Genomic DNA, 15,404 nt, shown 5'->3' with positions numbered 1-15,404 from the left:
GTATGTCTTATTTGGCAGCGCTGAGGACCGACTATTCGTCCTGTTTTGTCCTTGATCGCCAGACTAGCCACAACTGGCGGCCTTGCTTTTGGATGCCACCTGGCAAATACACGCAGAAAATCATCAAGATACATTCCAAACAGGACATGCAATGCTTGCAAACGATGTTGTTGTACCTTGTACACTAGAAAATCATCATCAGGCTACATGTGAGATTTGAGCACTTGGACATCGGTCGTAAGTTATAAAACCCCTCGCTACCTCCTGAACGGAAATCCTCTTTCCATAGCAAACAACATCTCCTTCACATCTTTTCATCCCTGACACAAAAGCCACCCTTCAATCTTGTGCACAAAGACATTTCCTCACCTACAATGTTCGTCTACCAAGGAAAGCTCGACTGGTACAGCTACGCCAAGGATGAGACTTTCGTCATCGTCCTGCCCAACGGTCCTGTCCGTGTTGGCGATAGTGTCTACCTCTTCTCACAGTGGACGGAAGATGCCCAGCGCAACAAGAAGAGAAACTGGTTCGACACCATCGTTGTCGATTCCGTCACCCAGACCCAGGCCACCGATGTAACCTTCTACCTGAAGGGCGCTTGGTACAACTATACTGTTACAACTCAGGGAGGGTACAAATCCCTCAGCGTCGTCATGAGAAACCCCACAAACGGAGTCAGCAAGCCCCTGCCTCTCCAGCGCATCTGGGAGTCCAAGCAAGAGCTCACTGGTACGACCCGCATCTGGACCGGCAAGTTCAGCTGGATGCACTTCGCCAAGGATGAGCCGGCCATCTTCATTGTTCCTGATGGCTTTGGAGAGGGAAAGCCTATCCTATCACTCTGGCAGTACACTCAGGACTCGGCCGGAAAGCTCAAGGACCCATCCTTCCGCAATGAGGTCCAGAAGTCTGTGTCTGGCATCGGCACCGATGTCGTCAAGTTCTCCTACCACTCATACTACGATATCAGCTGCACCTGGGAGGCCAAGACTGATAAACTTGCTGTCCATGTCAAAGAGGGCAGCCACGGCGAGGATGTTGGCAGCATGATTCGCTCGGCCATCATTGAGCGTCAGGCCCACACCCAGTACGGTTTCCCCTGACGTGTATTTTCCATTGCTGACACCATCGCGTAGTGACTTTGATCCCCCCGAGCCGACTCCAGGGAAGACCGAGGTTGAAGTCCGCTTGCCCCAGCCTCAGCCTTCGCTCCCTCGCATTCTTGGCCCTCTGCCTTTCCCCAAGGGTATCATTGACACCTTGGCTCATACGGCTGCCTTTGTGGACCAAGCCGGCTACCTGGCCAAGTATGCTCAGGATGTATGTAACATACCCCCTTGGCTCGTGTTAAATGCTAGCAGCGTTCTAACAACGTATATAGCGCTTCGCCGCCCTGGATGCCGACTACCACGCCCTCCTTCAGCAGCTCAAGGCTGCACAGGCGGACATCACCAATCTCAACAAAACGAAGGAGGATCTCACTCTTGATCGTGACGCCGCCAGAGCCAAGGCTAAGAAGCTGGAGGACGACCTCGCCGCGGCCCGGAAAGAGGCGGACGAGCTCCGCAAGAAGATCCAGGACCTTGAGAAGTACATCCACGATGACAAGATCCAGGATGAGGGAGCCCGCAAGATACTGAAGGAGACCCAAGAAAAGCTTACGGCTAGCCAAGCCGAAGTCACCGACCTCAAGCAGAAGCTGTCCAAGGCGCAGGGTGACATTGAAGCTCTCAACGCACGCATTGCCAAGCTTCTAGAGAAGGTGATTAAGCAACAGACCACCATCTCGCACCTTGACGCCGAACTGGACGTGCAGACCAAGAAGAATAAGGAGTTGACCAAGGAGAATGGCCAACTCAAGTCGGCCAACAGCGAGCTTGAGGCTGCCAAGAATAAGACTCAGGGGCTGCTTGATCGGGCCAACAAGAGGATCGCGGAGCTGGAGCAGACGGTCAAGGACCAGCAGGGAGACATCGAAAACCTGATCAAGGAGAAGGATGACGCACAGTCAAAGGTCTCGGCCGCACAGAAGGCGCGCGCCAAGGCCGAGGCTGACCTGGGGGAGCTCAAGAAGAAGGCCTACGATGCCGGCATTGATTTCTGAAGCCAAGCGGCCCCACTGGTGTCGCTGCCTTCGACTGCGCCGACGGACTTGTCACCGGCGAGGGAGTCGGCTCTCTGGGGAGTCTCAAGATACTGGTGGTGGCTTGCAACTGCTCTCGGTTTGGGGTCATGGGTGATTAGCAAGAGAAGAGATTGAGCCAGGGTTGGCCAAGGTTGGGAATATAGTAGGGACAAGCTTCGTACAATTAATTGACCAGCGCTGTCCATGGGCTTGTTCACCGTTGTGCATTGAGTGTGATGTGTGTGATAAGAAAGTTACATTAAAAGACGTGATTGGCAACATTGGCAACCAAGTGTAAAGACATGTACTTCTCGATATCTGACTTGGCCCACCTTGCTTTCCATTTAATCACGTGAGGAAATCTTTGTTATAGTTGAAGCCCGGCCCTCGATGCGATAAGTGAGCCAGAAGAACAAGACCGTCTTTCTCAGCCTTTGTTTCCGCCCGTCTCTTCCGTCCCGGCCGAAGCGACTGGGGCTGATATCAAGCTATTGCTTAGCCAAGACGTTTATTCTCGTGTCGGCCCACCTCAGCTGCGGTTAAAGAGAGCTATTGATGACAGCTAACCTACCAGGGATGCTAATGCAGCGACTATTGAATCTCAAGACCCATTCTCTTTAATTGAGCACGACCAACGGCCGCGGCCCCTTTTACCGCGTCAAGCCATAAAAAACTAATACAAAGCCATGGCGGGCTATTTTTCTTCTAGTTCAGCCATCGCTCGTCTCATTCTTTCGTTAATTGCCCAACGATGCATTCTGGTGTCCTTCTTGCTTTGGCTCTGGGCCTCTTCTCGGCCGAGTCGCTTGCCTCGCCATGCAAGCCACAGTCAGGTGAGTGAAGCATATTTCATGGCGGGGATTTGCCTTGCTAATTGAGGCTTTACAGGGTCCTCTTCGGTCGTGACTGTGTCGTCTGCGGCTTCGACTTCGGTGACCTCTTCAGAGCTGTCACTGTCATCCACGGTTAAAGAGACATCCACTGAGACCGAGACTGAGACTTCCAAGGCGATAGAGTCAAGCGCAAATACTGAAACTCCCACTTCAACCGAGTCCGCGACCTCCGAAACTGCCTCGACCACTGTGTCTAGCGCTGATTCCACCACCCTCTCAACTGAGTCCACAACTGTTGTGTCGTCAACTGAATCCGCTACATCCGCCTCCACAACAGAGCCTGCTTCGTCTTCTACAACCGAGCCTGTTTCTTCTACTTCGGTCACCGAGTCTGTTACTTCCGGATCCACTACTCAGTCTACGACAGAATCTGCAGAGTCTTCCATATCCGAGGCTGCTTCCACTTCCTCCACTTCGGTCGACCCTTGTGCTACCCCTAACCCCAACCTCGCCTTCAAGGCAGTCGTTCAGGGCAGCGAGGGAAGTCAAGTGATAAGAAGCAACGGTCAGCACGGCTCCCCTGTCGTCCTCGACACCACGGCCGACGGCTACGAGCCCATGGCTTTCACGGTCGAACCTTGCACCAACCTTCTGCGACAAACCAATGGCAAGTACGTTTGCGTCAGCTACGGAACCGATGACTACTTTCCATCCGGACTTATTTCCTGCCAACTGCCAACCATAAGCTGGTTTTCACCCGTGAGCTGCGAGCAGCCCGTCGCTGGGCAGCCTTTGGTGTGCACTGCACAACGGGGTGAGTGCACTCCTGGATGTCATGCAAAGGCGGGCACCCCTTGGAGCCAGTTCTATTCCAAGGCATCTCCAGATCCATTTACACCGGCCACGAATTTGCATTTTGGCAACTCTATCGCCGAGGGTCGACCAGAGTCTTTTACACCTGTCGATTTCGTTGCCCAGCTTTACTCGGCCGACCCGCCTGCCCCTACTGAGTAAACACTCACTGGGCGTATATCCGTACAATTGAGATGTGGAAGTATGGTTATTTTCTTCCATGCTTTGTAAATATATAGGTTAAAGCTGTTATCATAGCTCAAATCGAACATACTTGCCATAGTCCACTCTCGACCCACCGCCAGGGAGAGGAAGATTTGGTAGATATTGAGCATGTCTTGGATGAAAAGCGGCGAATGGGCTACAAAATTGTCCCACTGGCGTAATACGTGTCCCAAGAAAACCAGTCAAAGGTGCTGTCAATGCTGCGCTTCATCCCTCGGGTCTCCTGGCTCGGGGCCGTTCCCCCAAACTCCCCCATGTCAACATCTGCTGTCGACTGCACGGGGATATTTTGCGGCAACCAGTGTAGAAATGTCTCAATATCTACATCGTCCAAAGTTGGAGGCTGTTGGTTGTGTTGAGTATCGGCAAACGAGAAAGCCGCTTGCCCTGGGTCCGTGATGGTCAGGGGCAGAGTGGCCGCCATGTCGTCCTGCAGCCCCCGGCTCACCAGAGACCCAGATCGAGGCTTATTGGCATGCTCTCGTGCAAGATTTAGGAACACTCCAGCAGTATGTTCGAGTTTGCAAGTAATACCCGCAAGCACGTAAAGCTGTGTGCGCATCCGGGAAAAATATGTTTTCGCTGTTGCTAGCAGCTCAAGGTCCTGAGGTACTGTTGAAGCGGACGGATCTCTCATGATGTTTCCGAATAGAACGAAGAACGGGGTGAATGGGAAGTATAGAAGTTCCCTTGGTCAACAAGTAAGCCGTTGGGTGTAGTAACTGGGCATCGGCGCGATTGCTTACCAGACTGCTGGGTTGTAGACCTGACTCCAGTTGGAGACCATATTTGGAAGCAGGGATATCGCTTGTCTTGCATAGGCAATTCGGAACTCCTCATTCCCTGAGCTGGAACCCTGAAGAATGATGCAGGCAGTCAAGTACCGGAATTGAATAGACAGAATACCCAAGCTCATCTCACGATACTGGGCCGTGTTGTGACTTTCTGTCTCAGAGTCCCGAGTTTGAGAAAGAAGCTTCTAGATTGTCAGTCAATTTGTCTCTCACAGTCGCTAGAGCAACGTACCTCGTACGTCTGCTGATACCAGCTGTCCAGCAAACTATTTAGCATATCTCTCTCAGAACTGGCACCCTTCGGGACGAGGATAAATCCCATCAACTTGGAAAGCTGGACAGTTTGCAGGAATAAGTGCGCCCCAAATGCTGACTTTGCTGGTTGGGCTTGTGATTGATGGGCATGAAACTGCTGAAGGTATTCAAACTTTGGCAACGGCACATTTTGAAACCACTCCGTAGGGAGAAACACTGGGCGTTCAAATGCCAACGAGCACGACTTGTCAGCCATGAACAGTGCCCAGAATAAACATAATCGGCGTTGCTGCTCCGGCGATGAGGTGTCCGAGTTGGTGACAGAGTGTAATCTGAGCACTTGAGCTTGTTGGCAAGCTTGCCCCGTAAGCATCCAGGACATGTTGGGCAGTGCAAAGTCCTCTCCATGAAGGGCCAGCAAGATCAAGGTCTGAATGTTAACCTCACTCGGCTCGAGGAAGATTTTCGCGTCATCCAGGGCCAGACGCATGTTCTTTCTGAAAGCTGCGGCGGCGTCGGCATGCTGTCCACTCCCAGTCGCTAGAGCCAGGAGCATATAATTGACAAAGACAACCCATGCCTTGGCAGTAACAGTCTCTGGCTCGAACAAGACCTGACGTAGGGTATGGTCTGAGGGAGTGAGGAACATGAAATCTCCAAGTTCGGAGTGCTTCAAGAACTGGCCCATCAACGCATAACCTGTTTCTTTAGTTGGGATGTAAAACCTGCTGTCCGAAGTAGTCCCATCGACTGTTCTGTGATGAAGCGAGACATTTGTGAGAACATCAGAAAGACCTTGAAGGCTTGACTGGGCCTGCTGATGTTCAGGTGAAGGGCCTGATTCATCCTGGAAGGACTGAAGTATTCTTGCTGCTTCGTCCAGCGATGAGAAGGTATGTATTTGTTCGGGCGGTCGTCGTTCAGCTTCGGGAGCAGGGGCCAGATTACCGCTTTCGTTAGAGGCACTACTGACATGAGGTGCTGGTCTGCTGCCAGAGGCGACGAGTAGCTGATTTACAGAGTTGGTCAGAAGTTCCAAACTGTTCTCGATGTGCCGGAGTCTGTCCTCGACTCCAATTGGTTCCGACACGGCTGTAGGCTGAGGCTGCCTCTCTTCGCCGTCCCTTTGTGACTGTTAATCTTATTGCCAACTCGGGCATGGTAGCATCGTTCACCTAGCTTTCGGGGCTCGGCTCTTTAAAGACGCCCCTTCCTTCGAGTATATGCACTCTCCGGACCATGGCTTGCACGCGGCGCACTTGGGGAGTTCTTTAGAGCATCTGGTCAAGTCAATGAGCGGCTTGTTTGGGGCAAAAGGAAGAACGGACAACGTACTTGATCTTCTTCTCACGATAAAAGTCACACTGCTCCTCGTGATTAGGGATTAGATACTCCTCTTCCTGGAATGGCGCACTCACAGCAAATCGGGGCAAATCTGAGCCCGCAGAGGATGCGCTGTCATCCATGTCTGTTTCGGGGGTCGACGGTCGATGCGTTGAAGAGGAGAGAGTTTCCGGATGCCAGGGAGGGACGTTTGGCTTGCTTACGGTCCATCCCATTGGTTAGCTCCGGAATGGAGGTCGTCATCTTCCGGGACTGACCACTCATGGTCGTTGAAGCCGGAGCTTACGGACTCCGGTATCCAGGCTTGTCCAATCAGAGGCGGCAATCTGGACGCCTTTGGGTTCAATTTCATACATTGGAGCGTTCCAAGACGATGATAATGTGGTGAGATTTTGGTAATGGCGAATTGTCTAGTTTTCATATAACTTTAGAATCACTATATAGTTGTCTCTCTCTCTTCCAAAGTGTACAGTTTATCCAAACTAGCTCACGATATCCTACCCATCACACCCTTCTTACCGTACTACACCACTCTCGCAATGGCAGCTCATATCGCAATTATCGGCGGTGGCCCCAGCGGCCTCACTCTAGCCCGCCTTCTCGAATTCAATAACATCGACTACGTTGTCTACGAACGCAACATCTCCGAAAACTCGCCTCCAGGGCAAGGAGGCTCCCTCGACATCCACGGGGCTGCAGGCCAAGAAGCCCTCAAGCGTGGAGGGCTATCTGCCGAATTCGAGAAGCTCGCTCGTCGTGATGCAACAGTGGCCCAGGTCGCTGACAAGACGGGCAAGCAACTCGTCAAGTTCGGCGAGGGACGAGATGCGCCCGAGATTGACAGAGTTCAACTTCGCAAACTTTTGCTCGACTCGATTCCTTCACATAAGATCCAGTGGAACAAGGCTGTGAAACAAGTGGAAAGGGATGCTGAGGGAAATGTCGTTGTTCACTTTGCGGACGGAAGTAATGCCACCGGCTTCCGGCTTGTAGTTGGAGCTGACGGAGCCTGGAGCAATGTCCGACACTTGGTGAGTTGCTCATCACCCATTCACAAGACACGGTTATAGGCCGAGGCTAACACCCTGTAGCTTACGCCTGCAAAGCCTCAGTACTCTGGTAAGAGCTACATCGAAGGCAAGATTTCACCTGGCAACCGATTCTACGGCCGAGTTGAAGCCAGGGTTGGCCACGGAAGCATGCTTGCTTTTGGTTCGAAGAAGCATTTGGCCGTTCAGCAAATGAGCGATGGTTCCTATCGAATCTATCTCGGTCTTACAGTGGATGAGAATGTCTTTGATCTTGGTAATCCCAATGCTGACCTTATCGCTGACAACGGCGCCATGGCTCGAGATTTCTTCCTGTCTCAACCGGAATACTTTGCAGATTGGGATGATGAGCTCAAGAGCATTATCGCCAACAGCGAGGGTGGCTTCCGCTACTGGCCGCTCTACCACATGGCCCCTGACTCTCTGAACTGGGAACACGCCGCTCAAGTCACTCTGATCGGGGACGCAGCCCACGTGTCAACTCCATTTGTCGGAGAGGGTGTCAACTGTTCCATGTACGACTCTCTGGTTCTTGTGGAGAAGATTCTTGAGTTTGGGACTGGTGACAACTTGGACCGTGCTGTTGCTGAGTACGAAAAGGACATGTTTAAGCGTGGCAGAGACTTGATTGAAAGAAGTATTGGATCCGCTAAACTACTGTTTGCTGAAGATGCTCCGAATGGACTGGTTCAGATCATTCAGGGGAGCTCAGAGGAGGCTAGTTGACCGAGGGCACAGGTGATAGACGGAGATTCAAGTTCAAGTTAGATTATTTCGTACGGATTAGACCATCTCAAGACATTTACAACCAACCCCATAGATTTCTGAGATTGACTCGAGTCACTTCCATCCTGATGTGAACAGTGAGTGCTTTTAATGGTGACCCTCCCAGGAATATTGAGCGTTTTCTCCTGGCGCCTCTACCAATAGCCTTACCCGTGAGACCTATTGAAACCAAACACAAGTCTGAAGTGATCGCCCTAGGGACAAGGGTTCAAAGTATTGAAGGCCACCGTGATGCTCCTCTAGCCAATCGGAGACAAGGAGCTCGGAGCCCGGAGGATGGCCAGAACCTGGCTTTTAATTACCTATTTTTGTTGTGCCCCAACCAAATAGAATCCAATTGTGATTGTTCTGTCTTAAAGAGCTGAAAGGTTCCTGCTTTACTTATCCTCCTCTGACTTCTATCAAACTCTGACTCTTCTGAATCATCCTCCGCAATGGCGTTTTCTTCCATCCCTAGCCCAAGCGAATATTTGTTCCGCACGAGCGACGACTTTCTCCTTCATTACTTTGTCCGAGGTAGTGGGCCACCCGTCGTCATTCTACCCCCGGCATGGGGCATCGGGTCATTTTACTTACAAGACGGCCTGGCCAACCTCGAAGAAAAATTCACTTTGATCTACCTCGAATTTAGAAGCAACGCGAAATCCACTAGACGCAACTCTGAAGTCATGACGAGCTGGCATCTGGCCGACGATGTGGAAGCTCTGCGCCAAAAATTGCAGCTCGACACCATTCCACGGCTGATGGGTCATTCTAAAAGTAAAACAACCGCCCTCTAATACGCCATCAAGTATCCAGACAAAGTCGACAATCTAGTTCTTCTAAATCACCAGTTGGAAGACTTTGATGATAGCCAGTCTATGGGGGCTGTGCTTGCCCAGAAGAGACAGGACCCCCGGTTTCACGGTGCTCTCGAGGCATGGACAAGTTCCTGGGATGACCTCTCCGACTTGGAATTCGCTGAGACAATTCAAAAATTCCTTCCGGTTTACTTATACGACCCTTCTTTTGCAGCAGCGTCTCCATTGGCCACTTTGACAGAGGCTCCTTTGTGGAACTATCAGATGTTGCATGGAAAATATCGGCGAGCCAAGTGTTAGGAGGAATATTTGAGGTAGGTTAAGGTAAGGACCATGATGATATTTAGTAGAGAAGATCCCATTTGTACGCCCACTCAGGGAGAGGCAACCAAGCAAGGCATCAAGGATTCCAAACTGGTGGTGCTTGAGAAATGTGGCCATTTTCCTTGGATGAAGAGGAAAGAAGAAACTCTGAATGAAATGATGCAGTTTTTTGAAGAGAAATAGAACTAGACGAAGAATGAATCCCAAGAGGTTCGGATGATTTCGCGGCTCGGCTCATTTACAGGTCGGCCTTGGTCAATTTCTCACCGACCTGGGCCCGAAGTTTCACGAACGAAGTTGAAAGCCGAGATCCATTGAGGTTGTATCAGTAGCCAAGAGAAAAGTTCGTAGCCAATCGGGTTGTTCTTAGGTAGACGTCATATAGAAAGCCTTCCCGGGGAGGGTCTCCATTTCGCCGAGTTGAAAAAAGATCAACTAGAGGATCGGCGAGTTGTACCATTGACCGAGCACAAGGGCGCAAACGACACGATCAATGCGATAAAAACAATCTCCGTTATAAGGATTAGTTTATTTAGTTCTTTCATTCCAATTGTTCGAGTTACCCAATCGCATAGCCCAGCCTTCATCATGGAGACCGCTACCCAGCCAGAAATGGTCGAAACGACCAGAAGAGGTGTACACATCGCTCCTCCGCCTACAGATACACGCCAGATTATCAGGCGGATGAATGCCGCCTACGATTGGACTGGCCCTGACGACCCGGACAACCCTCGCAACTTTCCAGCTATTGTGCGCATCCTCAGCATCGCCAGTATCACTTCGCTTGCCTTTGCTAGCTGTTTCGCTGGTGCGATCTACGCCCCTGCCCAAGAGGCTGTGCAACAAGAATTCCATCAGAGTCGGCTTGTTGCCGTCCTCCCGCTGTCAATGTACAACCTTGGCATGGCTTGTGGACCAATCGTCGGTGCCCCTCTCTCAGAGACATATGGGCGGAAGACGGTGTTTGTAGCCACAACTCCAATCTTTCTTCTGTTCATGGTCGGGTCGGGATTCTCCAAGAATGTGGTCAGCTTAATTATCTGCCGTTTCTTTGCTGGCGTGTTTGCTGCGCCAAACATCAACAACGTCTCGGCAACCATCCTGGACTATTCCGAGCCTCGATACCGCGGAGCCAGCCTTGGTATCTACTACTCTATCCCGTCTCTCGGCTCAACTATTGCTCCTCTGATTGGCGGCTTCATTGTACGATCTAAAGGTTGGCGATGGACGCAGTGGGTGGCTATCATGGCGACTATCGGCCTCTACATCCCAGTCCTATTCACCAAGGAGACCTATAAAAAGGTTGTCCTCCGCCGTCGAGCTATCAGAATGGGTCTCGGCGATACTTCCTCTCAGCAAACATCAGTCGCAAGGACCATTCGACACTTCTTTACTGTCCTCATTCTGAGGCCTCTGCACATGTTGTTCACCGAACCCATCGTCACCCTCGTCAGCTTGTACAATGGCTTCATCTTTGGGCTGCTGTATACGTTTGTCACATCTGTTCCCTGGATCTTCCGACACTACTACAATTTTGAGGAAACTAGCGAATCTCTTTCATATCTTGGCGTTACGCTTGGGACTTTTATCGCCTGCGGTCCCTTTGTCCTGATCGATTTTTCATTCTACCAGAAACGCCTCACACGATGGCAAAGAACCCACGACGACACTGAGCCCCTTGACCCAAAGAACCGCCTGGTGCCTGCCATGATGGGCAGTCTTCTCCTCCCAACCAGTCTTCTCATTGCCGGCTGGACAGCGCAATATCGCATCCACTGGTTCGCCCCCATCTTCTTCCAAGGCATGTCCATGGTGGCTTCTCTACTTATCTATGCTGGTGTAAATCTGTTCATGTTGGACTCTTACGGCCCTCTCTACGGCGCCTCAGCAAATGGTGCAATGATGCTCAGTAGGTATACTTTGGGCTTCGCGTTCCCACTGTTCGCGTTGCGCATGTTTCAAGCACTAGGCGCGGGATGGGCAACCACCATTTTGGCTTCCTGTACGTTACTAATGGCACCAATTCCGTGGTGCTTCTGGGTATTTGGCGAGCAGCTGCGGAAGAGGAGCAAGTACGAAACGAGTGCATAGATGTATTATGTCTCATTCTTTTGCCCAATGTAAGATCAGAGCAAGAGGTGCTATTATAAGCCCACGAAATTCAAGTTGCATCCCTATGGTCTCATGCCGTGCGTTCCTTTTCCAACGTTTCGATCGTCACCTTATAGTTTGCCACCTTTTGTTGTGCCTCTTCATACTCACGTTTAGCTCTGTCGCGGGCTGCTTCTGCCTCTGCAAGACGCTTTCTTAGTCCCAAAATCAAGCTGTCAGCGGAAGATTGTTGATCGCTTGTATCGTTGGGGTGTTCCGAGCTGTGAGCATGGTGGTTGGAACTGCGCACTTGACTGCCTCCTCTTGTCTCGTTTTCGCTGTCTGGTTGGCTATCCACAGAATCCAAAGCCACTGTGATAGCCCTTCTGGGCCGTGACTTGCAAGCTTTCAGGTGTCGCCGGAGTCCATCGCGCCTAGCGAAGCCAGAGCCTTGCCTTGAATGCTTGCATGGCTTATGAGGACAGAGTTGTTCCTCCACCCCCCGGTTGTGTTGTGACCTTTGATGGCGATCGAGAGCGTCGCGTCTTGAGAGAACTTTGTAACACTGTGGGCATTGGAATCGATTGGTAGCTTTGGTCCTAGTCGGCCCAGTCAGTTGTTAGGTATCACGTCAAGGTCATGTTCACGCACCCGGATGCAGTCGTTGCAATGTTTTCGGTGATACCCACGGCCACTGGCTCGCTCCCTTGGGTTTGAGACCGTTGCTGAACGCCGGGGGAAAGAGTGAGCTGTGATCCTGAACCGAGGTGGAGAGAATCCGTGGGACTTCGAGTTGGATCTACCGTTGTCATCGGGCTAAACTGGCGTATTGGATCTGGTGGATAAGCCCCCGTATCATGAACCATGGTCATTGTCAGGGGATCATAGGTTGTGTTGAGCTGATGAGGAGCCCACCATTCGTCAGAAAATGAAGAGTGCTCAAGGAAGGGGAAGATCAGGTCGGCCTCGTCTAATGCCGAAAAACGGAATTCCCCTAATAAGTCACGATGAGTCAGAGTCAGCGTGTGGTATTAGTTCAGGGACTCACCACGAAGTTCTTCAGGTTGTGGCTGATGATGAAGATGAGGCTGGCTCTCCAACTCCCCAGCTCCAGGGGCCCTTCCAGGAGAGGGATAAAACATCCAACAGACCCCCCAGAGCACAATCAACGCCGGCCAGATTGTCCACGGCATGGTTGTACATGGAGGTCGTATACGCCCAGGGAACTCAGAGTAGAAACATAAATACGCTATGCCGCAGGCAACGAATCCGTAACAAAGGAACCGCAAGCCCTCATAGATTCTCTCTAGGAGTATGCCATTCATCATGGGCCAAAATAACGGCTCGTCTTCAGCATCTGTGGAGAAAGACGCTGTTTCTCGCAGGTAGGCTGTCACGGATTCGAGTTGGAGCATGCTTTCCAGGGTAGATTTCGGGAGGTATTTTTTTTGTTTCCAAATTGTTATATATCTTTCGAAAGGCTCGCTTCCCTGGTTGACGGTTGGAAGGAAGTGTGTGCTAAAAGGGCAAGCAATCCACTGTGGCTGCTTTTCGCTAGAAGGAAATCCAGGGGCGATGGGCACTCCATCTTCGACAGGTCGTTCCGTGCAATGGCTGGAGTCCAGCGGATGAGAACCGGAGGAAGGTGAGATCGAATCGCCACACAAACTCCGTGGCTGTCCCGGCGGAGTTGGTGGTTCGATCAGCGATTCTATTCCTGCTATGGCCTTGACCGCTGCGAAGAGTGACATGGTCATCAATAGAGACACAACGATCCACCTACTGGAAAACATGGGAGTCGCTGGTCTGCTAGTTACCATGACTGTCGAAATTTTGACTTGAGATAGAAATGCATTTGAAATTAGTAGATTGAGATCTGGGGCGAGTATTTAAATACAGGTGTAAGAAGGGGTGGGTTTGAGGTGAAAGTGAGGTGGAATTGAGGTGGTGGCGGAGTGCCACCTCGAAAGTGGAGGGTTGAAACTGCCTTGCAAACTTGGGCCCAATTGTGTGCCTAAATACCTAGGTACTGGCAGATGGGTAGCATTGTGTCCAATCAGCTGAGATGGCACCTTGTCCCGTGTTGTGTTCACCCATGACGCTGCTGTGTTCACCGATGAATCGAGGCTCATAGGCTCAAACATCAGCTTAAGGCTTAATTATTTATAAAATTAAGGCGCATACTTGATCGATACTATCAGGACATAAAGTTATCAACCTGTCACTTTGAGTTAGCCCTGCCAGCCACTTCACCAAGATAACTGCAGGTTGCGCCACACCAACCAATACAGAGAACACGCAACTCGGAACCAAGGTCGGTGCGTTCATTGCCTCTGAGGATCAGGCTCGGATGAGCGGGAGCGTTTTTGGTTCTCACATCGGAGCCTTGCCAACAACTTGAGCCTCCAACTTGAAAATGTCCGACTCAGGCGAGGAAAGAATCAATCTTTTTAATATAGCGACAAGACCCATCAAACACTACAACTACGATGGCTCATTTTTTTGTCAGAGCCGAAAAGTCACTGCTGAGACAGTGGGATATCCGCCCGATGAATGGGACGCCATCATGTCGCAGGACTCACAGAACCGACAACGACCTCCCGTGACCCCTTCTCCTGATGGAGAACCAAACGACAAAGTACTATACAAGTCAATTAGAGGAGAATATGAGATCCGCGTCCTAGAGATAAAACCAGGATCCGGCAACGAAACACTGAGAGGAGCTCTTCATCGATATCCCGTAAGCTGCATGAAGCGTTTGGCCCGGGCCTTGGCCAGGACAGGGACATCTGTGAAGTGGTGTGGAGCCTGGAAAGTGAGAAATTGGACTACAAATCAGGGCTTCGCCCAACACTATTCCAGCTTCTTACAAAGATTCGATATTCAAACTGTTATGATCCAAGACACAGGATATATGGTCTTCTCGGAGTCTGCGAGGACAGGGATAAGGAGGCCGTCATAAAGAACGACAGGACAGGTTCCACTGCAGTCGACCTGTATGTCAACATGACGACACATCATTTGCTGAGAGAGCGGAAAGTAGCGATAAGATTGACTACGTTGCTGGCGGCTCTGGACCACGAATCGCCAGATCTGCCGTCCTGGGTCCCTGACTGGAGAGTGCCTCCTCGCATGCATGCGCTCGGCCTCTCTGTTCGCACATAGCGTTTATCAAGCAAGTGGACCATTCGCCAAAATCATGCTTCGATAAAATGCAAGCAAGAAGCCTATGGTCAGAGTCGATCACGAGAAGAAGGAGTTGACTATACAAGGTGTCTTCTTCGACACACTTGTCGAGATCAGCACTGTATTTACAGACCCTGATCTCACATAGGATAACCCAATGACCGAGAACCAGACGCTTTTGAAGGCTTTCGATTTTGTTTCGCAATCGTAGCACATTGGGTCTCCATATAACGCCTTTACCGCTTTATGGAAATCTCTTGTTGCTGGCAAGGACGGGGACGGGACGCTCAGATGCCCTGAATCCTTTGCTGAAGTCTTTAGCTTTCTGCTCGACCAGACGACCGGCCAGTCACTATCAGTCTCGGTACAAACCTACTCACTGCGCCAGAAACGACCCAAAGGGAAAGGCGGCCTGGAGCTTTCAAGTCTGAAGACACGCACCCTAGGCCAGACGTTTCAAGAGGTTTGCATAGCCTTAAAACGGGCACTGAAGAACCGCCGTCTGGGCATCACCAATAGAGGTTACTTGGGACTGTTCCCTGGGCATGTCAACATAGGAGACGAGGTTCATGTCTTCGAGACGTGTGCGCTATCGTCGACCCTCCGATCGGTAAGGAATGGCAAATTTCGGTTCATTGGTGAGTGTTTTGTTTATGGTATCATGGAGGGCGAAGCCGTTGGGCGTGAAGATACCTACAGGATAGATGTGACTTTAGTTTAACGGAGAGTGCAATCTC

At 51.1% G+C, this 15,404-nt stretch overlaps 7 protein-coding genes across 7 annotated transcripts; 5 read left to right on the top strand and 2 right to left on the bottom strand.

Moving 5' to 3' along the window:
- Nucleotides 1-374: 374 nt before the first annotated feature.
- MRS44_006852 (uncharacterized protein) lies at nucleotides 375-2,107 on the top strand (the record flags this gene model as incomplete). The annotated part of the gene is made up of 3 exons (XM_046279834.2): nucleotides 375-1,090; nucleotides 1,140-1,323; nucleotides 1,385-2,107. The coding sequence occupies 3 exons, from the start codon at nucleotides 375-377 to the stop codon at nucleotides 2,105-2,107; spliced, it is 1,623 nt and encodes a 540-aa protein (XP_046139516.1).
- A 772-nt stretch (nucleotides 2,108-2,879) lies between these two features.
- Nucleotides 2,880-3,975, top strand: MRS44_006851 (uncharacterized protein; the record flags this gene model as incomplete). The annotated part of the gene is made up of 2 exons (XM_046280476.1): nucleotides 2,880-2,961; nucleotides 3,017-3,975. 2 exons carry the CDS (start codon nucleotides 2,880-2,882, stop codon nucleotides 3,973-3,975), a joined length of 1,041 nt encoding a protein of 346 aa, XP_046139517.1.
- A 199-nt stretch (nucleotides 3,976-4,174) lies between these two features.
- On the bottom strand, nucleotides 4,175-6,553 carry MRS44_006850 (uncharacterized protein; the record flags this gene model as incomplete). Its single annotated transcript, XM_065621902.1, has 4 exons — nucleotides 4,175-4,727; nucleotides 4,785-5,014; nucleotides 5,065-6,211; nucleotides 6,423-6,553. The coding sequence occupies 4 exons, from the start codon at nucleotides 6,551-6,553 to the stop codon at nucleotides 4,175-4,177; spliced, it is 2,061 nt and encodes a 686-aa protein (XP_065477974.1).
- Nucleotides 6,554-6,970: 417 nt separating this feature from the next.
- MRS44_006849 (uncharacterized protein) lies at nucleotides 6,971-8,206 on the top strand (the record flags this gene model as incomplete). Its single annotated transcript, XM_046280478.1, has 2 exons — nucleotides 6,971-7,462; nucleotides 7,523-8,206. The coding sequence occupies 2 exons, from the start codon at nucleotides 6,971-6,973 to the stop codon at nucleotides 8,204-8,206; spliced, it is 1,176 nt and encodes a 391-aa protein (XP_046139519.1).
- Nucleotides 8,207-9,978: 1,772 nt separating this feature from the next.
- MRS44_006848 (uncharacterized protein) lies at nucleotides 9,979-11,481 on the top strand (the record flags this gene model as incomplete). The annotated part of the gene is made up of 1 exon (XM_046278103.2): nucleotides 9,979-11,481. The coding sequence occupies one exon, from the start codon at nucleotides 9,979-9,981 to the stop codon at nucleotides 11,479-11,481; it is 1,503 nt and encodes a 500-aa protein (XP_046139520.2).
- Nucleotides 11,482-11,572: 91 nt separating this feature from the next.
- MRS44_006847 (uncharacterized protein) lies at nucleotides 11,573-12,293 on the bottom strand (the record flags this gene model as incomplete). Its single annotated transcript, XM_046274497.2, has 2 exons — nucleotides 11,573-12,080; nucleotides 12,133-12,293. 2 exons carry the CDS (start codon nucleotides 12,291-12,293, stop codon nucleotides 11,573-11,575), a joined length of 669 nt encoding a protein of 222 aa, XP_046139521.2.
- A 1,754-nt stretch (nucleotides 12,294-14,047) lies between these two features.
- On the top strand, nucleotides 14,048-14,646 carry MRS44_006846 (uncharacterized protein; the record flags this gene model as incomplete). The annotated part of the gene is made up of 2 exons (XM_065621901.1): nucleotides 14,048-14,280; nucleotides 14,391-14,646. The coding sequence occupies 2 exons, from the start codon at nucleotides 14,048-14,050 to the stop codon at nucleotides 14,644-14,646; spliced, it is 489 nt and encodes a 162-aa protein (XP_065477973.1).
- Between the last annotated feature and the right edge of the window lie 758 nt (nucleotides 14,647-15,404).

Source organism: Fusarium solani (assembly GCF_023522795.1).
Source record: "Fusarium solani strain SB1 chromosome Unknown bctg00000003_1, whole genome shotgun sequence".
In the NCBI taxonomy this organism is placed as follows: domain Eukaryota; kingdom Fungi; phylum Ascomycota; class Sordariomycetes; order Hypocreales; family Nectriaceae; genus Fusarium; species Fusarium solani.
Note: the sequence above shows the minus strand (reverse complement) of the source record. Positions and strands in the feature narration are given on the sequence as shown.